This window comes from Oculina patagonica, chromosome 2, assembly GCF_052425735.1.
Source record: "Oculina patagonica isolate OP01 chromosome 2, crgOcupat, whole genome shotgun sequence".
NCBI classification, from domain to species: Eukaryota; Metazoa; Cnidaria; class Anthozoa; order Scleractinia; family Oculinidae; genus Oculina; species Oculina patagonica.
Genome location: NC_135759.1, coordinates 38,760,453 through 38,787,868, shown reverse-complemented (window position 1 = coordinate 38,787,868; position 27,416 = coordinate 38,760,453). Strand labels below are relative to the sequence as shown.

Here is a 27,416-nt window from a genome sequence, read left to right as displayed (position 1 = left end):
GCCCACATCAAATTAAATGCAAGAAACAAAATAACAGATTATCTCAATCCGTTGATGAATAATTAATAGTGGATTCAATCTCTTTCAAGCATACCTGACTTCGTTTGACAATCAGGTGTCCTTTCTTAATCTGTACCAAATTTGTAAATTATAATAGCTTCTGTATTAAATTAACATCGAATATTCAGGCCATTTAGGCCTTATTTAACTGTTAACATATACACTGTATTTAGCTGTAAAGTAGACAAGCCTTATGACTTGATCTAATTTAGCTCTAGACCTGTAAACGCTCTTTCATTTTAAGCGATACAAAATACTTAAAAAACTTGTATCACGTTTGAGCACTTACACATAAAATAAATCTCCCTAATAAATTCTTTAGTATAAAATATTTTAAAAACGCCTATTAAAAAACTTTTTTTAAGATATAAGTAGTACTTTTCTTATAAACATAATAAGGATTTTTTTATTAAAAATATAAAATAAATTCATGGCAATTACTCTACTTACGAATTTCATAAACCGCTGTAGACAAATATCGTGATTTCAATTTTACAACAGCTGAAGCACCCATGATTTCTGACATGTTTGCGATTAGCCGGGTCGGATCACGTGACGGTTTGTTACACTATTTATTTATCAGGATGAACACATTACGACAAAGTTGGCTAAGTTTTTAAGTCGTGATAACAAACAAGGAAAATTCAAAGAATGTTAGCTCTCCGTGTTTGTTTTGCTTTCTTCGTACTTCTGTGGAGTTCTACTTCGTCTTATCGTAAGTTTAAAGTTCGTTTGTGGTTGTAAATCCCTTTGCATCGAACTTCCTTATCGATGGCTTACATAATTTAACAGGACGACCGCTGGGGGAGTTTATAAACCACTATGAACCGCTAAACTACGACACGACTCCAGTACTCGAACAACATGGTCGCGTGAGGCGTTCAAGTCCGAACAGCGATGATTGGATTGTATTGAATTTAAAAACTCATCAAAGGTAACCTTCTGTACAAGAACCCTTGATAAATTATAAAGGTTAAGCGTTTAATACTATAACCACCAAGAATCCTTCGATATCTTTTCAAGATGTTACTTATTATGTTAGAAACTTTGGCAGTGATATGTAAAACGATTTACACGCTGTTTAAGGTGATTGTACAGGATTAATTCGTAATCATGAGAAATATTTTAGGGTCTATTGTTATTTATTCACGGCGATGGAAATCGAATGGGAATTTATTTTACACTAGATCAGATGTATGGAATTTTGAAATCATACTGCGTAGTTTTGAAGACGTTTGTATTTATATGCACAGTCGAATACGTTCCAACGTCACAATACATAACGTACAGTTAAAATGCAAGGGCGGGAGTCAAATTCGTGCTGAAAGGAACTCGTAATGTTCTGGCTGAATTAACATGCAACTGACGTTATAAATATAAGTGCTTTTATTTGCATGCAAGAGTGCATCAAAGCATGTTTCTATCAATCGTTATCAGATATACTAGTAATACGTGACTCGCAGGGCCTCGCGAAGCTCTGGGTTGGGGAGGCGGGGGGGGGGGGGGGTGGTGTTATAAATAAGGAGTGGATTATTTGAAGTTGAACATTGTACATATTCAATTTTCCACAGTAGGCAGGAAGATATATTTGTTAAAAATTAGTAACGGGCATGGCCGCGACACCCTCGTTCCCAGGGTCTACTCCGCTTTGAAGATGGCGGCTCTTTCAGGTTCGTAAAGAGGTATAAAGCGTTGGGAAGCGCAGGCTATTTTCAAAATCATCGACAAATTATTGGATAGTCGCATTTTGGACATTTATTTGAGGGCATTAAAAAAAAGAAGAACGAACGGCAGGAGGATTCGAACCCTCCGCCCGCGCGCCCCTGATGGCGATGAAAGGTTTATAGCCTGAATACCTTTTTCAGGGAGTATTATGTGGAAATCAGTGTTATTTTAATCCGAAAAGAAAAACGATAAAAATGAAAGGCTCAGGATTCGAACCCACAAAAAAAAATAAGGAAAAAAAAAAAAAAAAAAAAAAAAAACCCTAGCCGGATTCGAACCCGCGCCCTCAGTCCCGAAGATCTGATTTCAAGTTCGACGCCTTACCATTATGCCACCAGCGCGCGGCGGCCGTGTGACGTCATTTCCGCCACACACCAAGCTCACAAATAAATAAATATATATATATGACCGTAAACTCCACACGAGATTTCATCCCGCCTGAGCTCTTTGAGGGACAAAATTATACACCCCGCTACGCTCGGCCTTCGGCCTCGCTTCGCGAGGAATTATATTTTCTCGCGTTGGACTCCCTGAAAGGGGATTTCAGCGCACTGATCGCGCATGAAATTATTTACCTTGACCATTTTGGATAAAGAAAATTGATAGCATTTCGCACTGCTGTTGACAAGCGTTGCGTGACGACTCCATTTTGTCACGTGTTTAGTATGCCCGTGATTGTCATCACGAAGATTTCGTACGGCTGGTGAGTGACTTATAATATCTAAAAGAAAAGAAAGATTTAAACTTTCAAACCTGATCTCTTTTAGAACTATAACGGGTTCAAGTTGCATTTCTTTCACCCGAGGTGGAGCCGTAGTCCGAACGCGCGAGGTTTATTAAAAAGGGTTTTGAGTAAAACGTACGAGGCAGCAGTCCAAACGATATCACGAGTAGTCCTGGTGTTCAATATTAATATCCCGGGCCAATATTTGCCAACAACAAAATTCCCAAACATGTTAATTTTTTATTCTTGATATTTCCCAATCATTTTCAAAAATAACATTCCCTCCTTAATTTTGTCATACAGCCAGCTGTGATCTTTACTATACACTCCAGTTCGAAACAATGCCCAAGTACATGTGTGGACTCTTTCAAATGAGAAATACTGAACGCAACTTACGAGGATCAAGGAAACTTGTTATCCCATACGTTAACACAACCACTTATGGTCTTCATTCCTTTAGATTCGCTGCAGCAAACATGTGGAACCATGTGGACACTTACGTCCTTAAAAGAGTTCACAACTAAAATACGCCAAGTTTCTTTCGAACATTACAGTCAACTCCCGCCTTGCGGACACCCTGCTATTGCGGACACTCGCTATTACGGACATTACCGTACCAGAAGCGCGATCTACTGTCCTGATATCCTACGATATCAAGTCACTGACCTGATATGCCACCATATCACGTTCACTTTGAAGTAAAGTAGTGTTACTGTACGATGAATTGAAAAGAAGTTTTACCAATAAAACAGAACTTCGTAATTTAAATTTAGGGGTGTTTAGCGGTCGTGAAAAGAGAAAATCTTTCCCGCCAAAACTAAAGTTGAGCGCGCTCGCCAATTGGGCGATGTTTGCCGACGAGAACTGAGACATTCAGACTGAAAAAATGGAGTCGGAATTTCCAAATTTTTCGCTTAATTTTGATTTTGAAAATTTAGAGAATGAAACTCTAAACAAAGGAGTGGAAAAAAAGGCAGAAGAGGAATTTGGTAAAAGTGTTGAAGACCAAGTCAACACATTTGCAGTACGTACCTTGCAAGCATGGCTTCAACAGAGAGATAAATATAACCGGAATTTTGGGTACGGTAAATACCTAATCGTACCTTTTTGGTACGCCTCGGCTACATATCAGGCTCGTTTGGTCTCGCCATGGGTATCTTGGCTCGACTGCGTCTCGCCAAAATACGAACCATGGCCCGACGAAACTCGCCTGATATGCCGCCGAAGCGTACCAAAAAGGTACGATTAGGTATAAAAATCCAGATCCCCGGCGAAAGAGGTTTGACTGGAAAATGCTCCCGCTATTACGGACTCTCGCTATAACGGACACTAAACGACGCCCCGAGCGTGTCCGCTATAACGAGAGTTGACTGTATGTACATAATATATTTATTTAATATTTCATTTTTTTACTTTTTCTTTTAATACTACTTTATTTATTTATTCAATTTTTTGTTCTTCGTCTTTCCTTTATCGGAGATATTAACTATAATTGAGCTACACTTCTAAATCCGACGTAAAATAAATGTCATGTGATGTGATAAAAATTAGCGAAATTAGGCCACGACGTTTCGAAGTAATCTTGACTTAATTCTTATAGTAAATTGTATATCGAAATGGTCTCTTATCAGATGATATTTATTAATTAAAAGATGTATTCTTAACTAGTCTTTGCTTTGTCTTAATTTTGCCCCCGAATTTTGATAGATACGGTATTTTAATTTGGACGTCTGTATTAACCATTACTTACAGATCGCATTGAACACCACTCCGTCCCTTTTAACATCATTGTTTGTATTTTGCAGAGAATTCAAGATTCGCCTGAGAAGGGATGTAGAACTTTTCACGGATGACTTTAGTGTGGAAAACGCCGATTTTGATCCTGCCATGGTCGTAAAAGGGGATGTGGAAGGTACATCTATATGCACAGCCTTTGCTGATTTCTCAAATTGTTCCTTTTCAGATTCATTGTCTTCGATATTGTTTTAATGTCACAATAAATGGGAATCTGGGTCACTCGCATAGATGTGTTTAAACACTGTACATTGCTAGTACTTTTCTGGCCTAGCAAGGCCTAGCTGAAAGGTACATCTATATGCTCTGCCTTCGGTGATGGCTTGAACTATATAAATTTGAGATTGTCGTCGATATTGTTTTAATGTGACAACTGATTAATGCTATAAAGTAAATGGTTTGATTAATGCTAAAAAAACTGAAAGCAAGAACAGGAAAAAATGCAGTTTTTGCCATATATTTTAAATGTTATGACATCCTCGGAGACCCAGGGGCAGTAGTGGCCATGGGGCGAAACGAAGGAGTAACCGGGCAGAAAATACCTCGTCTCGCCCCACTAACTGCCTCAGGTGCTTCGCATAGACCTGTTTGTACATTGCTGGTATTCTGGCCTAGAATTACGTAACATTCTATTTTTGAAACTGTCACCTGCACCTGTTTTCATTTGCGAGCATATAGATTAGGCATCACAGCGTAGGGCGAAGTCGTACAGCCAAAGAGTTTGTTGTGTCGAGCGTTGTGTACGTTATTTCCGATCACGAAATCAGAAGGAACTATAATCTTTGAATAATGCATATAATAAGAAGACCACTGTTATAAATAGGCTTTGATCTGAAAATGGCTTTGCAAAAAGATAAAAAGTTTTTATGTTCACATTCAGGACAGAAAAATTCTTTGGTCCATGGTTTTATAACTGATGACGGCGTATTCGAAGGCAAAATTCATGTAGGAAATGATGAATATTTTGTTGAGTCAGCCAAGGAGTATTTCAAAGACGCTCCTAAGTACTTCCACTCAGTTATCTACGAAAGCAGAGATGTGCATTACCCTCATGCTTACGGTGCAGAAATTGGCGTGAATGATGAAACAAAGAAGTGGATGGATGACATAAAAAGGTAAAAGAAGTATCTTTAACCCTAGGCAAACCTCAAAGGTTTCAAACTATATATAAGTGCACATCTGGCATATTTCACGCCGCAAACATGGCTGTAACTAGCAAGAGACGAGCCTGGCTTCGTCTAGATTTTATCCCAAAATTTGAAACAGAATGCTTTTAGTTGGGATAATAACTTCCAGTTGAACAAGATTGATTTTTCTCAAGAAATAACTTATAAAAAATGTCGAAAAAAACGTTTTTTTTTAGGGGTATGCCCACACCCCCAACCAAAATCTTGCCTGGTCTATGCTAGAAGTCTGGCTACGGCCCTGATAAAGCTTTAGACTTTGAAGTGGATTTTCACTGACGCATAATTTTTTAATGGATTTACGTGCGCAAAAAAAATATAGAGACAATGTATGAACGAATGTATGCACGGAAGCGGTTCATACATCGTTTCTATTTTTTTTTTTTCACGCACGTAAAAAAATTACGCGTCAGTGGAAATCCACCTTAAAAGTCACTTTAACCCTAAGGCAAGTAAGCAAGCATTTGCTGATTTGCACCCTTAAAGAATATATCGTTAATTCAAGTTATTTAAAATGGTGCGCAATTATTGTAATGGTATCAAAAAAGATGAATTACTTGAAGAAAAGTCTTCGCGTCATTCGCATTTATGAATCCTGGCAGTATTGGAAGGAAATATAATTATTATTACCTCTTTTACCTCATTTACTAAAATTGTAAGTGAAAGCACTCCAGTATTAATGTAAAAATGGTATTTGTAAAACTATTATCTTAAAATCATTTTGTTTTAAATTCAATCACTCAGATCAGCGGAGAAAGAAGACCTGGTAGATAAAGAACACGATGCCAAGTTTGAGCCATTCATAAACAGATATCGCAGGGCACCGGCAGATGTTGATCCAATGAAAGTGTCTTGTACATTAAAGATGAGGGTGAGTTGAAACGAACGAACGAACGAACGAACGGACGGACGGACGGATGAATGAACATTAATTAGAAATACGTTTAAATCTGCCCCCCAACTAAAGAAAAATGTAAGTTGTCAAACAATAATATATGCAAGAGGGTCCTGACGGGAGGGGAGGGGTGCAGGAGATATACTGCGGCGCAGACAAGCGACAATGCGTCTGCGTTAGGGCTAGGGTAGGGATATCCAAAGAATCCCATTTCCAAGCCCAATCATTGCCTTTTTCCCAGTTATCAGTCCCATTTCTACTTAAATCCTAGTTCTTAACCCACATTTTCCCCAAAATCCCATTACCAATGTTAATACAACGAACCAGTTTTGCAGCATATCACAGAAAGGGATATGTAAAAAGATATATTTCTAAGCGTTTAACCAGCCAATGCAGACATATAACTGTCCTGAGAGCTTCACCTTGAAAAGTTCTTAACAGAAGTGTGCTCGTCGCAGGCCCGTACTGAAGATTTGGGGATGCAAGGGCAAGTGTCTGGGGCCTTAAAATCAACTTTCTTAGGGTCTTTGTACATTGCACAAGGTTACCGTCTGGGAGGGGGAAAACACTTTAGAAATCCCCTGGCTATGTGAGCTATTAGCCCCTTTTAAATAAAAGCTTGCTATTTTACAGAAGTTAAAGAACACATAGATACGGACAACAGGCCTGGAAATCCATTATGATTCAAATGACAACTTGCAGTGCGCATTGCATTGTTTCACCTTTTTTATCTAAATTCCCGGAGTGTTTTTATATCTTAACACAGGTTTCAGAACAAACCGTGAACGATGATTCACAGAAGAGAGCCAAATTAAAACCAATTTCAATGAAGGAGAAAGACCCTTATTTGACTTCATTTGAATTCTCTGCTAATATGCGACATCTAACACCGTTGCACATGTCATAGAGTCGTCATAGGCCAACCGTTGAGGAGAAAAGCTGACGAGCTTACTCGCTTGGTGCGTCGATATGAACTAGGCAGACTTTTGTATTTACGAAGTTTATTGAATTATTGATCAGAGAAGACGATGGTAATTTTCATTTTCTTAACTTTTTTTCTGGAGACAGTGCTATAAGAATGTTTTCATTTCTAAGTCCCAGTCTGCCAACTATTAGGCAAATCATAGTTTCCCGCGTTTTCTCGCTTTAGGACCCTCAAAATTTAAAACAAACCAACAGACGTTCAGACACGCGACATAACACAGAGAGTGCGAACCATGTCGTCTTCCTTGTTTTGTAGGCTGATCACCTGTTTACAAAGCACATGGCTGGAGGTAATAAACAGAGAGCCATGCTGCTGATGGCAGATCACGTGAACGCTGTAAATGTTGTTTATAGAAATACAGACTTCAGTGGAGATGGCAAACCTGAGGGTAAGTTGGATATATTGCTATCCTGCTAGACAAAGATTCGCCTTGCAGAAAGAAATGAGCCGCACTTACTCGCATATTACAAGAATGAGTCTGAGTGATTGTTACGGTGAGTCAGGAATGCCTCTTTGTTCTGTGCTGGTTTTTATCCTTGAGTTACCATCTGAGTGGATGTGGTGAGTTTGAAGGTGGCTGATGAGGCCTTATAAGGTTTGGAAAGCGTTGCAACATGTTGGACACACGTGGGCTGTCGTAGCTAGTGATAACCTTGCATCTCTAGCCTTACGCACAGCAAGCTTCCTCTCTGCTCAGTCTACTTTATTCTGCAAAACAACAACACAACAACAACAACAACAACCTCATAAGTGCACAAAATAATACAAACCCGAACAAAAATGCAAATGATATTGATGTATATTCTACCTTTTATACCATGCCATAGAAAATACAGCCAATCAGAATACAGGAAAGCTGTTGTATATTCGACGGTATTCAACCCAACCTTCCCATCGTGCGCTGTAATCTAATTCTCGATGAAATTTAGTACGCGTATTTTCTATGGCATGGTATAAAATAGTTACACAACACTTTCTCGTGGTATACAAGTGACTCGTGGGATATTCCATATTATTAAATTCTCAATCTCGGATATTGAATTTCTAGCTTTCTGATTGGTTCACTGAATCTCGGTCATCAGCTCGTATACCTGTGTTTGACCTTATATGGGAAATGAGTGCGGCAAGTGCCGCTCAGCGTAAAATTTTTCTGCGGGAAACGACAGTTCCATCAGAAAAATGGACGAAAACAGCAAATTTGGCGAGCTACAAAAACCACAGCGGTGCCAACAAAAACCACAGAAATGCCATAGTAAAATTAACTACGCAAAACAAAAGGATTGATCATGATGCGAAAAGTTTAATTAATTATATTTGTAAACGCACAACAAGAACGAGTGAATAAAGTAGAAAAGCAGCAAATAATTTACGAAAGAACGGCAAACTGACACTGTTTCATTCATTGTACGTCATAAAATTAGGCTCAGCACTTCTGTAAAGTTTGTTACCTTTTAATCTTGGTCTTGTCCTTTTATACTTCAATAAAGCTGTTCCATTTTGAGCTCAATTTCGCTTCAAATAATATAGCAGTCTTGATGACAGCCGTTGAGCCGTAAATTATGTAAACACTTGCTTCGCTCTACTTGCACAAGACGTGTAGTTTCCAGAAAAGCTTTTGATTCGGATCATCCCGTAAATATTAACTGTTGTCACAATTTCCAGGATATATAGACGACTTTAGAGGAGATTATTGGATGAAAATCTTGGGAAGAAAACTCTCTCGCTCGCTTTCCTCGTGTGTTTCATTCACCTCAAGAAGTGAACACCACGCCACAAATTTTCCCGCCTCCTCATACTATGAAATGTCCAGTCGATTTAAACTTAAAGAAGAATTTAATAAAACACTTATTCTATTCGCCTTTGTTGGATACGAGTCGTTATAGCCAAGGAGGCGCGAAGCGCCTCATTGGCTATTTACCACCTCGTATACAACGCGGGCTCAAAGAATAATTGTTAAGTATGCCACGCGAAAGCGTTGCATAACTAGTATTTAGATGGATAACATATTGTTTTGAATCTAATAATCTGAGAAACTGCAGGCAAAAAATTTTACTTATATTAATATTTTTATACAGTATTCCACACAAATCGTGGTTAAATCGTTTTGGATTTTACAAGGTACATCAAAGCAGTCGAACCCAAGAAGACAGAAAACAAATCCAGCAGTTGGCAAGATAAACACGAAACATTCCTTCCAATTAAGTTTTTCTGTTTGCTTTAAACTTGGCGTTTGATAATCTTTTCTATTCTAATTTAGTCTGCTTGATGCAAGAGCCCAAGAAGAAAGTAGTTGTGTAACGTTCTTGGAAGGAAAATTTGATGTTTCCCTTTTTGGTCAGGTATTCAATTTCAGATCGCAAGAATGAAAGCCAGTGACAGCTCTGATGCTGCAGATCCCAACAACCCTTATAGAGATAACAACATTGGATTGGAGAGGCTGCTTGAGCTCAACTCTGAGGAAAACCATGATACTGTGTGCCTGGCTTATATCTTCACCTACAGAGATTTTGCTGATGATGGTTTTGGACTTGCTTGGGTTGGCGAGACAGGTAGTTTAAATTAATCATTTATCAGTTACAAGATATAAGCTCTCTACGACAGCATTGATACACTATGGATAAACTAACTCTGAAACTAGTTTGGAAATTGCTATGAGTTCTAGTCATAGATTTCTCACCGTGTGTTTAACCAGGTGCAGCTGCTGGCGGAATTTGTGAAAAAGCAACAACATTCAGAGATGGGAAAAAGAAAAGCTTGAATACAGGAGTTATAACGTTTGTCAATTACAACAAGAAAGTAATACCGAAGGTGTCTCAGATCATATTTGCACATGAACTTGGCCACAACTTTGGCTCTCCTGTAAGTATTTACAGCTATTGTTCCATTGAAATGATATTATTTATTTAATGTTTTCACACACACAAAAAAAAAACTTGAGGGAAGATTTTCAGAAATGATCTTTTAGTTTTCTAAATAATTTGGTTATATACCCTTAAAACAAGTCCAGATTTCGGGTAACTACTGTCTTAATCTATAACTGTACAATGCTTCATTAAAGCTCTAATTTAACTCATAAATTACCGTTGCAATTCTAAACATGTTTAACAGCTAGCAAATTACCTATGGTCGACTAGTAGGGAACGTAGATATATACGTAGGTAGGTAAGTAGGAAGGAAGGAAGATTAATACGTATGTATGTAGTTAACTTCAAATTTCTTGCGTGGAAATTATTCAAAAAGGTTCCAGGCCTCAGTAGTGTCTCATCGATTTATTACTACAGCTCTGTTTCGTATGGTGAGAAGATGACCACACTCTTCAGACAGTCATCTTTTGACCATACGAAACTGAGCTGTAGCAACAAATCGATGAAATAATACTGAAGCCTGGAACCGTTTTGAATAATTTACGTATGTAGTTATATGTATTAACTGAAGACATCACGTAGGAAGTATGGAGTCCTTGATTGTGAATATACTTATTATTAATTCTCCAACGGTATCTTACAGCAATCCTTCATACTCCCGACTCGACCGACTCCTAGTGCGCATGACCGTAACGCAATGTAACGACACTACAGGAAGGTAGGTAGGTAAAGGGTAACTAGGTAGATAGGTAAGTGGGTAGGTAGGTAGGTTGATAAGTAAGTAGAGAGGTAGCTATAGACAGGCAGCAGGCACAAACTTCCTAAAGACCTCTGGACATGGTATAACAGGCTAATTAATGTGTTTGTTAAAACGAACTCAAAATTTAATTTTTTTGGATTCTTAGTGAAAATGCTGTTTTTGCTATAGCGATGTTGTGAAAAGTAAAACCACTGTCTGTAGTGATACGTCACACCCATTGTTACATTGTTTCTTTTTAACGTTTGAAATAGTGAAGAATCATGATCACAATATTCGTACGGCCAATGATTTCTGTTCATTTGCAGCATGACAATACTCACGAATGTGCCCCTGGAGGAAGTGAAGGGAATTATATCATGTTTGGTAGGTCCACCAATGGAGATTTGAAGAACAATCGGCTCTTTTCACCATGTAGCAGGGAGAAAATGAATGCTGTGATGGATGTCAAGGGAAGATGTAATGCATTCAAATGCTGCTTTCAAGGTAAATAATTTATCATCAACTGTTAAGTCATTACATTACAGCGTGTTCAGAATACAGCTGCTCGCATTGTCACGTTAACAAGGAAATATGATTCTATTACCCCAATAATGTTTAAGCTACATTGGCTACCTGTACAATTCCGTATTATTTTTAAACTACTGTTAATAGTCTACAAAGCACTCAACGACAAAACACCATCCTATGTTTCTAGTATGCTAAGTTTTAGAAAGTTCTCTCGGTCACTACGTTCCAGTGGCCAAGAACTGCTAACTGAGCCCATGGCTAAACTCAAGACCTACGGAGACCGGGCGTTCAGCACTGCTGCGCCAAGGCTGTGGAACAACCTGCCACTAAGCATCCGAAAATCGGCATCAGAAGACATTTTTAAGAAGAACCTAAAAACTTATCTTTTTAAAGAAGCCTATGACATTTAATTTTTATTTCTTATACATGTTTACGTTAAGTCCAGTTAAATAATCATGATATTTTTAGTTTTTAAATTTTTAACTTTTAAAACTTCACTCTCTGCATGTATAGATATTTTAGCTCAATAGATTAATTTAGTTAGGTATTTTTAGATTTTTATTTTTTAGCATAGTGATTGTAAAGCGCTATGAAAGATTAGCTAAATAGCGCTATAGAAATGATTATTATTATTATTATTATTATTTATCATCAACTGTAACCTTCTTTAACTGACAGCTTTGGTTCTTCATGGGTAAACAACTCAAGGGGTGTTTTTATACTGTCATCGTGCACAGTGTACTTCTCAAGGCAACATTTGCTGAGTGTACATTAAATAGATCCCATATTTCACAGGAAAAAGTCAGAACATTTAACATATTTTTAGCGAATTGTTAATCTCTTTTCAAATTTAGGGAAATGGATATGCTGGCTTGTTAATTCTAAGGTTTTCCTAAATTTATACCATATCTTGGTTGTTAACTTTGTTTTTGCAAAAAAGAGCAAATTTCACGGAGATGTACGTTTGTTAATTGTTGCACTTCATCAACCATTTATGGTCAGTGAAAAGTAACGTCAAAAATAAGTTTTGTTTATTTATGGCTAGGATCCTGGAAGGGCAACGATGATATTATTTTGACCGTCAACTTTCATAAATAAAGTTATTGAAACGTAATTATTCCTTTGCGTGAATTTTATAAAGCGTAAGCTATGAAGTTATTGGAACGTAATTATTCCTTTGCGTGAATTTTATAAAGCGTGGGCTATGAAGTTATTGGAACGTAATTATTCCTATGATTTTGATAGTTGTATCATATATAGTTTTTTTTCTTTTTTTACATAATTTATTTATTTGTAAATTTTTACGCAATTCAGTTTCAGACTGTTATGTAGACATATCAAATAAAACTATCTAAACTATCTATCGAAGTTTACTCTCCCCTTGGTCTGGACTTAAAATGATATTTTTTTCTGTAAATTTGTTTTTTAAAATTACAAAAAAGATATACATATTGATCCTCACCATCAGCAAGAGGCCAGATGGTTATCATTGCTTGTACACTCTAACTTTAACTTACTTGATCACTTTTTTAAAAAGACAGGGGCAATAGAAAACATTATTTTATTTTCTTCGTTGTTACCAAAGGAGTTACCAAGTAAGACCTGTGTGAAGTATTAAACATTCTTGAATGTGTTTCTCTGTTTGTTTTTTGTAGATGCCAGAGGAGCCATCTGTGGTAACATGGTTGTGGAGAAAGGTGAAGAGTGCGACTGCGGTTATGTTCAAGATGAGTCATGCAAGAAGGATGTATGTTGCGAAGGTCGTAATGGAACTAGTGGCTGCAAACGTTATCCAGGAAAAAAATGCAGGTTGGTCAAATCTCATTTTTATTCTCATTTTGATACTGTTGTGTGGATCGTAACATGGACACTGGGCTGCACACCTTTACCAGGAAAACAGTACTTCTGGTTTCATATTTTGTAATTTACGCATCTACAAGTGCTTTGGGTGGGGGGTAGAAGCTTCTGGTTAGCATGTTGGACTCCGGATTGAATAGTTCGGGATTGATCTTTGACCGGGTTTAAGTATGGCACATTTTTGGGAAAGACCCTTCACTCCTTCCAGTGCTTTTACACACTCACAGATGTAAGAGTATGAATAGGTGCACTTGCGGACTATGTTTAAATTAGACTAGCCTGACAAAGTGCTGCAATTGCTTGAGATGGACTTGAGCTGACCATAAGTAGGTCATCCATTAGATCATTGATAAAGTTCATCTTCTTTTCATTATTTGTATTTACATACAGCCCAAGTCAAGGTCTTTGTTGCAGTGAGGACTGCACCCCCCGGAATAAAACATTTCTTTGTCTTGATACCACAGAGTGTGCTCATAGCTCTTACTGCAAGTATCCTTTCTGATAGGCATGTGTGCCTACATTACGTTTTTGCACATAGCTACATTGCTCATGTTGATTTTTAGCTGTAATGATTATATTTTGAAACGATGACATCGTTCCTCACAGTATATCATTGTATTGTACCGTACATGGACTTTATTTATACTACAATTCTCAGTGTAGCGAATAGCCTGCGTAGCAGCGCCGCAGTTTCGAGCGCGCGTGATCGCGCATTCTTTTAAACGCGCTTGAACGTACTCAGACGCCTACTACGCTGGCTATGTAGTGAATGTCATTGGTTTCCAGGAAAATTACAATTATCAAAATATAACCTGCGATCAGGCTTTCTTTTTTTCGTGACCCTTCCGCCACGAGAAAAAAATGCCTGATCGCAGGTTAATCAAAATAATATTACAAAAACACAAATACTACATAACCGCGCATGCAAGCATCTGACAAGTACTGCTGGAAACTGCTTTCCATCTTGAATTGAAAGCATTGAATGTGCGTATACGCGTGTCCAACGTCTTGTAATACGTATACTGTAGAGAACGTTCTGCGCATGAATAAAGAGAGTGGCGAAATATTGATGTTCCAAGAAAATTAACTGCAACTGGTAATTGACAGTACCTTTGGGGGGCGGCAAGATAGCCTGTGCATTTGCGTTTTAATGTTTTGTACTTCTGTCGCTATGAGTATTTCCTTGACGTTTTTTAAGTGGAATGAATGCTTCCTGTCCAGTACCAACGCCTAAAGTCGATCTTACTGAGTGTAACAGCGGACGCCAACTATGCATATCAGGGGTATGTTTGTGCTCCATATACCACATAAAGTGCAATGATGTGTTATATTTGAATAATCATAGAGTTTGTCCCCTACGGAGAATAGAAAGCCGTTGTATATTCTGCAGTATCCCACAGATTACAATTAAGAAGTTTACTGTTGTTTATCACGGCGTCCGAGTTTTCCTGCGAAAAACCTAGCTGGCAACGCCAGCGCCATTTTGATTTTGCGAGAAATATTCAGATAAATATTCAAGAACGAATAAATGAATAATAATTTGCTCTAGTTTGATTTTCTAGTGTTTATAGCTTCCTAGAAACCGGTGATAATATAAAAGGAAAAGTTTATGTAGACGTCGATGAATTTGTCAAACTGCAAACGAAAATTCAAGAACGGCGAAAATAACAGCTCTGGATTGGAAGTCCAAGGACTAGTAAAATGTTTTTTTTCTTTGTATAAGCAAAACGCTCCTATATTTAGTGAATCAAGTCACTTGTGGGATCATGTGCCGCTTTTCTTCTTATTACTATTGTTATTATTATTAATATTGAAATAAGTGTATATATGATGGTTGTGTTGTTTAGGAATGCAGTGGTTCCATTTGCCTCAAGTTCGGTTTGTTGGGGTGCCAGTGTGAACAAGTGGATCACCTCTGCGATGTGTGCTGCAAATCCGGAGAAAAAGGCGAATGCAAGCCGACGAAAGACATTTCTAGTATGAAGGAAATGAAACTGAAACAATTCCCTGGCGCACCATGTGACGACTTCAACGGTGTCTGCGACGAGCACTTAAAGTGCGTTTCATTGGAACGCAAAGGTTCGTTAAATAACACAACTAACACTATTAAGCAAAGATAGTCTCCTCTTTCTTAGTAAACTCTTGCACCGACAGACACAAAAGAAAAGTTGGTTTGTTACCACCGTGGTAGATCATGCGTAGTAATCTAGCCACTTTGGGCTTAGTTGAACAGCGTGTTTATTGACATACCGATACTTCAAATTTTAATTGATTTTAGAAGTGGAGTAGTGTTTGAAAATTTAGAGCTGAATGAAAAAATAAGTTGGCTTTTTTATTTCTTATTTTACTTTATATTTTTTTTTTTAAAAATGGTCAATCTCAGTTTCAGAGGATCCTATAAGATGAGAAGGTCGAAGTTTGAAAGTCATTCAATAAATAGGTGAAGAGCTAAATTGACAATAAGAAAGATTTAATTTGTCATTCATAGACATAGTTTATTTAGACATAGTTTATTTAACCACGAAGAGCTTAGGAGCCGTAGCTTGTTAAAACGCTCTCGTGAAATAAAAAAGGTCTAAAAATTACAAATAAAAGACGGTTAAAAGGTAAAAAGTGTATATGTACAAAATTGTGATTATGATATGAATAAATAGAAATCTATATAAATATAATTCTAGTTAAAAGGTAATTACAATTTCAATTAAAAAGGTATCTAAAATTACAATAAAAAGTTCTTTAAAAAATTACAATTTTAATTAAAAATGAAGCTAAAATTACAATTAAAAAGGTCTCTGAAAATTACAGTCAACAGAAAGAGCAACTGCAGCTTTCTTCTATAGGTAATTTGGATTCGGACAGTAATTTCTTAAAAGAGGTGAGATCTTCGGCCTGACGGACTTCAATTGGTAAACCATTCCAAATGCGTCTAATCGAATTGCTAAATGAATGTTCAAGCCATGATCTACCACCGCGGTAAACTACTTAGGCTTATTTAGCTGGCCACGGTTATGAGTGTATATAAGTGATAGTTCTCCAACTACGTTTGCTAATGATATACATTTTTTATGTCATTCTAGACTCTGGTGTGTCAAGGCTGACTCCAGCTGTTTGGATTGTGGCTGCTTCAATTCTATTTTTCACCATGCGCTAAGCATGATAGAAAATGCGCTAGTCGTTCCGTTAAATAGTTGAATCAGTGACAACAAGTTGACATTAAGTCCACCATCATATATAGTTTATCTAGAGTATTATTATTCTCGATCAGTTTTCCAAAAAGCTTCAAAATTTCAGTTTACCAGCGTTGCAGACGTTTCAGCTGGTATTTGTTTCGCTTGTTTGTAGCCGCCATCTAGGACACTCTAGATGGAAAGCGAAAGGGAAGGGCAGCGTTTAAGCTCAAGAAGTTGTAACTGTTGGCATAGGCTGATAAATATCTAGCTATTTTGTGTAAACACCAATGAAATGCAATGAAATACCGGCGAAAACATCATATCTTCACACCGTGATAATAATATGTTATCTTCACACGTGAAAAGATCATCTTGTAGGTAAGGTTTAGGTGTAACTGTAAGTAAAAGGTATGGTAAGGTATAGGTAAAACTACATCGGGCTTAAGTGTATCTTAGCGCCCGAGCTTATCAGGGGTTTTCGAAGAATGGGATGCTAGGCCGTCGCAGATTATCCCGCAACATTTTTTCAGGTTAAATTGCCTTAACATTGGTAAATTGGCTGTAGATCATATGTAATTTAGTCTTAGTGTTTTTTAAGTTTTAGTTTTAGATGTATAACTGGCAACTAAAGAAGGCATACATGAAAGAGTCACTACAAATAGGTTTACCAAATGCCTTTATTTAAAGAACAGACTTGAAAACAAAAAAAACAAAACTACGGTCAAGTGGTTGTTAGTCACAATGTAAAGGAGTCAGTCACTGTCAAAAGCATGGTATATGTAACGAAAGCTACTAACTTTAGTTTAAAGAAATGATAGGACCCTGGAGCCAACGATTTCTCAATTAAACAGTGATTATTATTATTCATTCACGAAAAGTACTGAGGTATGGCTTTACACGATTTGGGATACCTGGCTCTATAGACCGTTGCAAAAATGGCCGCCATTGTCTTCTCCTATCCGAAGAGGTTTCTTTCAACACTGATGGCTTAAAGAATGTGCATGGAACATGCAGCTTTCAAGGTTATAAGTTTCTAGGGAAAATGTCGTGCTGCACCAGCGGGCAAGTGAAACACTTACTGATTATCAACAGGAAGTCGTTAAAGGTAATACGAATTTTGAAAAGCCGACGAAGTGGTTACCCATTGCCTGCACAGCTGGCTGCTTAGCTTCGTTTTCATCTTTGTCCCTCCAATTTCCTAATAAATAGAACTATAGGTTTCATCTTTTCCTAATCTTTAACGCAAAGTAATTATTTCTGTGACCAACGTTTCTACGTAGTGAAAATATCGGAAGCCATTTTTGGAACTGGTCTATGGAATGCTAGATTAAGGCTTAAGTCTTTTACAGTTCTAGAAGATGAAGGGGCGTGCTACTTTATCACTGCCGATCCATCGATGCCATCTAATAATGATACTTATATTCCCAAAGGGTGACAAGAAGTATTTATATTGAATTCCTGCATGACAACTTTCAGGATTTAACCTATAAAAAAAATTCGCCAGTGCCATTTTTACTGCTGGATGGAGTGAAACGGATATTCACATTGTCCTTCTTCTGTGGTTCTTGTTATAAGTATCTTGTTTAAAAAACAAATATTGCTGCCCACAGCAATATGCAAGAAACAAAGTCACAGATTATCTTAATCCATAGAAAAAAAAAAATTAAAAGAGGAGTCAATCTCTTTTAAGCATACCTGGCTTCGTTTGACAATCAAGGTGATCTTTTCTTAAAGGAACTGTGTCACGGGGATTTCGCAGACTTTTGGTCTTTACTGTTCTGAAATTAGTGGTAGGCAACTTTACCCATAAAAAACATTATCTTTGAAAATAAAAAGAAAGATATAACCTTATTTCTTGGATAGAAATCAAGCTACTGTTATACGTATTTTTTGAAGATGCGCGGAAACAACTTGAAAAAGTAAGCCTCACTTTTTTTTCAAGTTGCAATCCGTTTTCATCCCAGCCATCCACAGCCAAAAATGCTCGTTAACAGTTTCAGTTCTCTAATCTAGCAATTTTTTTTAATAAAAATGGACTATTATTTTAAGGTTTCCTGCGACACAAACATAAATTTTGGTTGTGCAAAAATCTGGTGAAATCCGTGACATAGTCCCTTTAAGCTGTTCCAAATTAGTAAAAATTACCATAGCTTCCGCATCAAATCAATTCGAATATTCAGGCCATAAAGGCGTTATTTAACTATTAACATAAACACTGTATTTAGGTGTAGAGAAGACAAACCTTATGACTTGATCCAATTTAGCTCTAGACCTGTTAACGCTCTTTTCATTTTAAGCGATACATAATATTAAAAAACTTGTATCACGTTTGAGCATTTTCACATTAAATAAATCTTCCTAATAAATTCTTTATTAGTAAATATTTTAAAAACGCCTATTAAAAAACTTTTTTTAAGATATAAGTAGTACTTTTCTTATAAACATAATAAGGCTATTTTTATTAAAAAAATAAAATAAAATTTATGGTAATGTCTCTACTTACGAATTTCACAAACCGCTGTTATTTAGTATCAACAGTAGACAAGTGACGAGTCCAAAGGAGAAGTCTAAGGGGCTATCCTTTTCTGTTAATAAATATAATTCCAAAAGGTATAGCCTGCGTAGCTGGCGGGAAATCTCACCCGAGTGATGTGGTTTCGCGGTTTCGCTGCCTCAATCAAAGCACTGGCGGGAAAAATCCTGACAGATACAGGCTACAAGGGGCAAAAACTCTGCCTGCCTCTCTCTCTGTGGATCCGTCACTTTAAGCTTGCATTGTCCCATTTATTAACCAGTATTAATTTCATCAATTATCACTTAAAAGAAAGTCTGGTTCCGTGGTATGGTTCCTCGGTTAAAAAATGTAAATGTGCCTTTCCTAGTAAGGCACATAGAGAGCAAAATAATGCAAGTGTGTTTAATTTAAACCAAAGCCAAAATTCATGGCTACGAGATTATCATCATTCACAACGACAACATTAAAAACAACGATAACAACAACAACAACAGCAACAACAAAAACAACAAGCAACAGTAACTAACTTCAAGGAGATCTACTGCAAGTAACTTGCTGTTTTTCAGTTATTTTAGCATTTCATAAATGTGGATAATTTAAACAACAATGGATTTTAAAATCGGAACAAAATCCAAATTTTAGATTATAATACCAAAAATATCATTAACTTACGTTTTTGTGACCTTTTTTGACCTCAGCGCCCTTGCATAAAGAGTACTATTTTTATAAAATGAAAAATATTTAGATAGCTCTTCATATCTTTCGAACTTTCCAAAAACCAACTAACATTTTGAGAGGTCTCCGAAGAGTTAACAAGCAATCCAAACCTTTCCAACTGTAATAATTTTAGATTTAATTGTGATATTTTATAAAGACAATATAACAATATAACATTTTATTTTTTCCCATTTTAGCTTCCTATTTTCTAGGTTTTTTCAGCTGATACCCACTGATATGTAATAAAAATTTAAAAATCCCTAACTATTATCAGATAAATAATTCATATCACGTTGTACCACTTGCCAAGAACACATGAAACGTGGGCAATAACTCCAAGTAACACAATAAATCTGAAACAAACAAAAAAAACGATACAGGTCATCATAAAAGTTCTGGAGTGATACGATTCCTTTTTCATCGGCTGTTTTCTGAATTGTTTGTACTGTTTTCTGGCCTAAAGGATTCCGTTTTACTTTTCCTGTATCTATTTTGTGATTTTTATTTTGTGAATTATCCTTTCGAGAAGATATGTGGTCAAACTAGCCCAGTATTGTTTTGCAATGTGGCAATGTGCGGCGTTTATGTGTTGTACATTCAAATCGTGTTATCAATCGCGTTTGCGTGTTAATTAATTGATACACAGGACAGTAGGACACGTCACAGGTTTTAATGCACCGGGTATAATTTACAGGTTGTAACAGGTTATAATTCACAGGAAATGATGTACGGGCTGTAATTTATTATTGTGTCGGCTTTCCAGCTAACGCCATTTAGAATTGCTACACTGACATCACGCTGACGAGTCACAATAAGGAGGCGACAGCTGTCTACGGTTGCAACCATCCTTTTTCTGTTTTAGTCGCGTTGGTGTCTCGTAAAGTTTACTTTTTTACGCAGTATCAACCTTGCTTGTTTCTAATGCACCGTTTTGGACTTGTGTCCAACTAACATTTGTTATATCAGCGGGGAATATTAAAGACTAATAAAACTAAATAAATGCACAGTGTAACAAAGAAAACACACATCTGTATAATGATCTCTCACCTAGCCTTGTGGTAAACTCCTGATGATTCACAGCACGAAGGCAGCCCTTTTTTCGTACAGCAATATTTTAATTTCTTGTCGTCTCCTGGGCGAGGACAGTAGTCCCTTTCGCTTGACCCGCTGTCGGAGCAACGCTTTCCTCCAGGCTCACAACAGTTTGGACCGTCGTCATAGCAACAGGTGCCAGTTTTGTTCCTATTAATGTTAAGCTCCTGCGGACATTTAAAAGGGTATTTCCAACTTGCCGGACAGGAAACCCCTGCAATAAAGGAATGTTTTATTTCTCGCTTCTGGTGATTGCCCTAGCCTTTCCAACGATGACTACCTTTCTTCATAGTTAGATAAATAATTTGTAAATTAAGTAATACGAGCTCATGTCTTCTTCGTGTTACATTTTGCATCGCCTCAATTTGCAACACGGGTAATACGCAAAATAAAATACGCCCTTTATAGCTTGCAATGCAACATAAATGCTTCATAATTTGCAAAAAAATGATGGCTGTATTACTTGGCTTCTACTAGAACTTTGCTCTCTTCCAAACGAAATTGATGGATTGTTATCGATGAATTGTGGTTTTTTTTTTTAACTTTGGGGCCAGCTATCAAATTGTTTTCCTGTATAATAATCAAAAAAATAGTCGCCTCAGTGAAAAGCGGCGAATATATTCACCTCCACTTGGTGATTGATAATTGCTAATTATAATAAATTAACATATTAATTGATCAATTGTAACATCGAAGTAAACAGATTAGTAAATTAGGAAAAGAAATGGGGGGGGGGGGGGGCACACATCTTATATACTCCTCGCTTCAACTTGCTGGACTCGTAACATTGCTATAGAGCACCTTTTAACCCACCTTCTCTAATTGTCTCCGAGGAAAACGATGCCACAAAACCCGAAGCGACGACTTGTCCGTCTGATTTGAACCTCACCCATAAATGCCTGCCGCTTGAATACAACGCATCGGGTACTTTAGTACCACAAAATGTGGCCAATAAGCGATCGCCTGAAGAACTACCATCTCTGATTTCAAGGTAATCACATGAGCAAAACTCTGGTGTTCCCCATTCACCGCAACTTTGTATGGACAGTGTCTGAACTTTTAATCGCATACGGGTGTTATACGGGGTTGTGATTTGCCAAACGCAGTCTACATTGGTGGGATAGTTTCGAGACGGAAATTCTGGGCTGTGAATAGAACCTACTGCGGTCACTAGGCGAGTGGCGTTTCTGCAAACTAAAATAAAAATAGAAATAGGTTTAGCAGGAAAGCCATAGTGAGCAAGTTATTGTGTTTGTGGTGTTAAAATCATTACAGATATTTAACATTAATTATTGGTCGAGGTTGAGCAAAATATCGTGATTTGTCAGTAGCGATCAGATTGATTAATTGACTCAATGCTGCTCCCTTGGGGGTGCTTCGTGATACCCTTACCCATTTTCAGTCTTAAAAAAATCAATTTTCCCTACTCTACTTCCGACCTTGCCAAAAAAAACCGATACGCTATTTTTTGGTTAACAGGCAATGGTATATGAGCTCATATACCATTGACCAAAAATATGGTAGCCGATACGTGTCAACGAAAGCTCAAATATTGCGATTCTTTGGGCGTTTTTAATGAAACAATTATTCCACTCGCGCTTGTTGGATATGAGATCGTTATAGCCAACTCAGCACTACGCGCCTCGTTGGCTATCTACCATCTCATATCCAACGCGTGCTCGTGGAATAATTGTTAAATAGACCCTACGCAGGTACTGGTTTAGTTTTCGTTAAACCTCATTTTGACAAGACGGCACAAAGTAATCGTTTTCAGACAATTGGTTAAATGGGCTAGGTCACGGATTTTACCAGATTTTTGAATTGACAAAATCTTCCGCAGGAAACCTAAAAATATTAGTTCATTTTTATTAAAAATTGTTATATTAGAACACTAAAAATTGTTATAAACAATCATCTTTGGCTGCGGCCGGATCGCAAGGATGGAAATGGATTGCAACCTGAAAAAGTAAGGCTTACTTTTTCAAGTTGTTTCCGCGCGTCTTCAAAAAATCGATATTTATAGCCGTAGCTTGATTCCATCTAAGGTTATTTCTTCCTTTTGATGTTCAAAGATAATTTTTCATGAGTTCAGTTGCCTACCACTCTGATTTCAGAACAGTCGAGACTGAAAATTTGCGAAATCCCCGTGACATTGCTCTTTAAAGTCTAAACCTATTTCAGTCCAAAACGGCTCGTGAACCAAAGCCCTTTGCCTTAGTGCATACCCATACAGCAAATTAAACTGCTATCATTTCAACATTGAATCGAACAAACCTGCTCCAGGCAACACTGAGGAATATGACGCCGTGAATCCAGCAAAGCCATTCCCGTGATCCGACTGAAACACAACCAACAACGACTGTTTGCTGGAATAGAAAGGGCCTGGTAACGAGCGGCCGCAGAACCTCCCTAGTAAGTTCTGTTTGGGTCCAACCACATCAAAAATTTCTACAAAGTCACATGCGCAGTCGTCGCAGTTCTCCAAATGAAATTTGTTAAAAGAAAGTTTGATTTGTTGATTGGTGTCTGAAATTGTAATTCTCCATATACATCGAACGTTGTCCGGATAAAGCAAGGCCTTGTCTGGCTTTGGACTACTAAAGTCTCCGGAACTGTTTGTAAAATGAATATTTTCAGGACACCCTATTGAAAAAAAAAATATCGTATCAAAACTGTGTAAAGTCAAAACTCTATGTTAAATTGGCCCACTGAGCTGGCTAATTTGATTAAAGCCATTTTGATGTAAGCCGCGTGTACCCATTGACCATTTCCACATCTCCCACAATACACTTTAGGGGTCATGAATGGTCCCCCAAGATGTAGCAGTGCTCGCAAAGCTTCTGCTCGCAGCTCCAAATTATGGGTGCTCGTTTGCTTATGCTCGCACATTTTACAAGTCCTCGCATGCTCAGTTTTTTAGTGAGGTAGTTTTTTTGAGTGCTCGTTGCTCGCAAGGCTGGCTTTGTCAATGCTCGTGCTCGCAAGAAAACGCTGTGCTCGCATGCTCGCAATGCTCGCAAGACCATTCGATACCCCTCACTTTGTTTGCCCCTTATCGTCCTGATGGTTATGCAATTATTTCAATTGTCTTTTAGATAGAATCTATTCATTTCGTGTCCCCTAAATTAGTATGGGTTTTGCCAAGCTGATTGGTTAATAAAGTTTCTATTCTATTGTATTATAAAATGTTTTGGGGCAAACAAAGTGCATTATGGGAAATGTGAAAGTGGTGAATAAGCGTTCATAGCGCTTGCGAGTTTCTGAGGGAGCGTTTATCAATGTTGTTTCAGATACTTACATTTCGTTAATGAGCATTCAACTAGAAAAAAGACTGAAAACAAGATATAAAACAAAAATTAAGGATTAGTAAATAGTTTAGGATAAAATCAAAAACAATTAAAGGAAAGACCAATGAATAAAGGTCGGAGCAAGATATGCCTGAGGAAAAAAAAAACAAGTGCCATCATATTTTACTGGGTAAATGGTCATTTTCATCTTTAACTTTATTTTACATAACTGTGTGTGTTTTCGTTTTTTGTGATGTCTAACATAAAAAGTGTGCGTGTCACGAGCGTTTAATCCTGGAAATATCTGGCGCGGTTACCAAATCTCATTTCTCAACTTTTTTTGTGCCCAAATCCCAGTGCCATTCCCATTGGTTGGTCTTGGTTTGTTTGTGATTCCCAGTACTAGAGACCCAAGTCACGTTTTCCCAGTAAAAAAATTCTATTTTACCCTTTCAGGCCTTTCATGGTAGATGTTTGACCTTGCAAAAAAAGTTAAAGTAGACCAAAAGAAGAACGGTTTAACATCCCATAATTTTCTTAATAATTTCAAGCGCGCTTACATGGCTGGTCAAGTTAAGTGCCTATCTCGCTCGTTCCTGGGAACTAGATTAGTTGAGAGCATCGGTGGACATGTCCGTATTATCTGCTCAGCATGAAAAGGAAGTGACAACACTTAAGATAGTCATCATGGCCTTCAAGTTGTGAGTGTAGATTAAACAGTAGAAGACGCCACAATCATCGGTTTTAGTGATCAATTCAAATTTTACAATCACAAAATCGTTTAGCTTCTTTTTAGTTATACCTGTATTGCCAGTGAGACCTGTTGAGTGACACCGATCATAATTTCTATTTACCTTCTAAAGTTATTATTAGATATGACTCACCGGATGTGAGCGAAATTCATTCTAATCCAGTTTTAGCTGATTAGAATGGAAATGTGCACGAAATCTGCCAGCCACCAAATTTGAGGATTTATTTTAGAGGCATTATGCCAAGTGCCATTAATGAAACCAGTGTAGTTCAATTCACAGTGCTGATATGAGAGTGGTTTCACAACAAAACTTTTTATTCCTTAACCCAAACACGTGAAAGGATGTTTTAAACTGCGTTTGTCACGGAAGTCGGCATGGAACTACTTCCCTAGTTATTTCTTGACTACGGCGGGGTAACTGGTATTTTGGATCTGGAATTGTTTTTCTCCTCCTATCAGGCTGTGTTTGAAAACTATGGTAGATATAAAAAGCCGGATGTTCAGGGCCGAGCCATTTAATTCTAGAAGGGGAGGGGGCGGGGTAGTTTAGTTATAAGCTTTCCCATTATTATACTTATACTTTACATTTTTTTTTTCTTTTGGGTCGTTGTTCACTATTTTAAAGGCAATTGCCCAATTCCCTTCTTCTCCCCCGTCTCCCCACACCCACGCCCCGCAGCGGCCGTTCAAAAACTAAATAATCCGTCTTTGGGCTCCAGCCAGTATACATATCTCATGTCCCCAAACAAGAGCCACAAATCACTTTGTAGTTTGTTCGCGTGCAGACAGATTAAGAGACTTGGACCTCAGGGAGGTCGACTTCTCGAGTGAGCTAGTCGAGTCAAGTTCTACCAGTTCTTTATAATATTAAGAAACACTGAAATACATTGCAGCTGTGTCCAGGACAGAAACATTTACATCAAAGCTACTAGCAAAGCGATAAGTCTTCGCTTGCGGTTTATATATCTATGAAAAATAAGCAAACTTGTCTCTTTAGAACAGACAACGTCTGACTCTTCGAGAAGGACTTTATAGACACATTTATATTCAAAACAATTGTTTTGACGTCGGTCCTTTGTTCGAACCTCAATACATTTAACGATCCATTGAACACGCTTCAGCGAGAGCCGCCTTCGCCGGGAATAATACAAAAGAACTGACATATAAACAATCACGCGAGCCGATTAAAAAACACTAAATAAATGAAACGACGAAGCGCCATGCCTTGGCATGACTTCATTTTGAATATTTTTGTCACGTTTATCGTATCATTCTTATTATTCTCTACCGTGAATTCTGTTTCGAACCTTCTGTTGCCTCAGGAAACCAAGCAACACAGAAAAATAATCACTGGCCAATTCGATGACTATGTTAATGGATTTTAAGTTACAAACTTTGATTTAAAATTCTCTTCGTTGATGGTTTTTGCTGTGTTTATATCCACGCAATTAGTTTCCGGTGAACCGGCCGGAATAAAATTGTTAACAAAAGAGCGTGTGGCAACATGAATGAATTGAACACGTGGTCAATTGTTTTCGTTTTGGTTCCTGGAGTCCTCTATTTACTTTGCGATTCTAGAATGCTTTAGTGCTTTTTCTTTGTTAAAACGGCTGATGATAACGTTATCACAATGCTCCCATTTCGTTTAAAAACGTTATACTGTGGTGCTGAGCGTACGTCTCTAGTCAGAGGTGAAATAAATAAAAATATTTTTGACATGACATTATCAACTCGACGGGCGCGAGCTCGCGTGACGGACTGGCGCCGTTTACAACACACGCAGTTTAAAGGAGACTTACTGTTGAAAAAGAGGAAAATCGAAGAAGAATGTTCTGAAGCTTTTTGTCGAAAGAAATAGCAACGACACAGTTGATTTGGTAATTTGATCCGCATAAGTTAAGGATCTTGAGTCTTTGATCGACATTATACAAACGTAGTCGAAATGTCGGGAAGGATAAGGCAATCACTTAACCGAATGAGTTTCTAGTTCCTTTTAAACAAAGCAATACAACCTACTTACCTATAAAAGCTCTTAACATCGCAATGATCGTGTTCCAAAATGGCTATGCCATTCATGAAAGGACAGAGAAACAAACGCTTCATTTGGTTCACAGCCAGTGTGGCTGCTCTCAATTTGCCGTCGGTCACGCAAAATGTAATTTCTTGTCTATGCAAATTCCGCTCTTACATTTTGGCAGGTGCTAAAAACACTTCCTGAGCTTTTGAAGAATTAATACCAAGTCAATTGATAGAAATGACAAAAGCGTCATCTGGGTAAAATGTCAATAAACCTGCTCTGGCAACAATTTATTTTTTGCCGCCACAATTCGTCACAGTCTGATATTTGAAGAATTGTCATTCACATTTCAAAACTGACAGCTTGATTTATTAAAAAGCCCTCCTAAATAACTCGCGATCGAAAACTATGCAAATTTCGCAAATTAATTGATCTAACAAGAGAAATGTTGTCTGCCGTTAGCTATTTTGTAGTGACGAGGGTATGTTTTCAGCTTGGGGATGGGGGAAGAA

At 37.6% G+C, this 27,416-nt stretch overlaps 2 protein-coding genes across 2 annotated transcripts; one reads left to right on the top strand and one right to left on the bottom strand.

Moving 5' to 3' along the window:
- Window positions 1-638: 638 nt before the first annotated feature.
- On the top strand, window positions 639-16,662 carry LOC144644647 (disintegrin and metalloproteinase domain-containing protein 10-like). The gene is made up of 14 exons (XM_078504178.1): window positions 639-775; window positions 853-994; window positions 4,315-4,421; window positions 5,184-5,418; window positions 6,232-6,358; window positions 7,623-7,755; window positions 9,707-9,916; window positions 10,060-10,226; window positions 11,297-11,474; window positions 13,154-13,307; window positions 13,746-13,844; window positions 14,554-14,638; window positions 15,203-15,434; window positions 16,433-16,662. Exons 1-14 carry the CDS (start codon window positions 712-714, stop codon window positions 16,504-16,506), a joined length of 2,007 nt encoding a protein of 668 aa, XP_078360304.1. The 5' UTR covers window positions 639-711; the 3' UTR covers window positions 16,507-16,662.
- A 522-nt stretch (window positions 16,663-17,184) lies between these two features.
- LOC144644664 (tolloid-like protein 2) lies at window positions 17,185-27,107 on the bottom strand. The gene is made up of 6 exons (XM_078504198.1): window positions 26,908-27,107; window positions 24,148-24,180; window positions 23,124-23,492; window positions 21,663-22,043; window positions 20,805-21,063; window positions 17,185-20,110 (listed from the first exon to the last, which is right to left on the bottom strand). Exons 1-6 carry the CDS (start codon window positions 26,924-26,926, stop codon window positions 20,041-20,043), a joined length of 1,131 nt encoding a protein of 376 aa, XP_078360324.1. The 5' UTR covers window positions 26,927-27,107; the 3' UTR covers window positions 17,185-20,040.
- Between the last annotated feature and the right edge of the window lie 309 nt (window positions 27,108-27,416).

Bases quoted from the DNA above. Each gene is read 5' to 3' on its own strand.
- LOC144644647 (XM_078504178.1), top strand. From the start codon at position 712: ATGTTAGCTCTCCGTGTTTGTTTTGCTTTCTTCGTACTTCTGTGGAGT. The intron at 776-852 runs GTAAGTTTAAAG...ATAATTTAACAG, and splicing joins GAGTTCTACTTCGTCTTATC to GACGACCGCTGGGGGAGTTT. The intron at 15,435-16,432 runs GTTCGTTAAATA...ATGTCATTCTAG, and splicing joins CGTTTCATTGGAACGCAAAG to ACTCTGGTGTGTCAAGGCTG.
- LOC144644664 (XM_078504198.1), bottom strand. The intron at 22,044-23,123 runs GTTTGTTCGATT...TTTTTATTTTAG, and splicing joins CTCAGTGTTGCCTGGAGCAG to TTTGCAGAAACGCCACTCGC. The intron at 20,111-20,804 runs GTGAGAGATCAT...TGTTTGTTTCAG, and splicing joins GGAGTTTACCACAAGGCTAG to ATTTATTGTGTTACTTGGAG.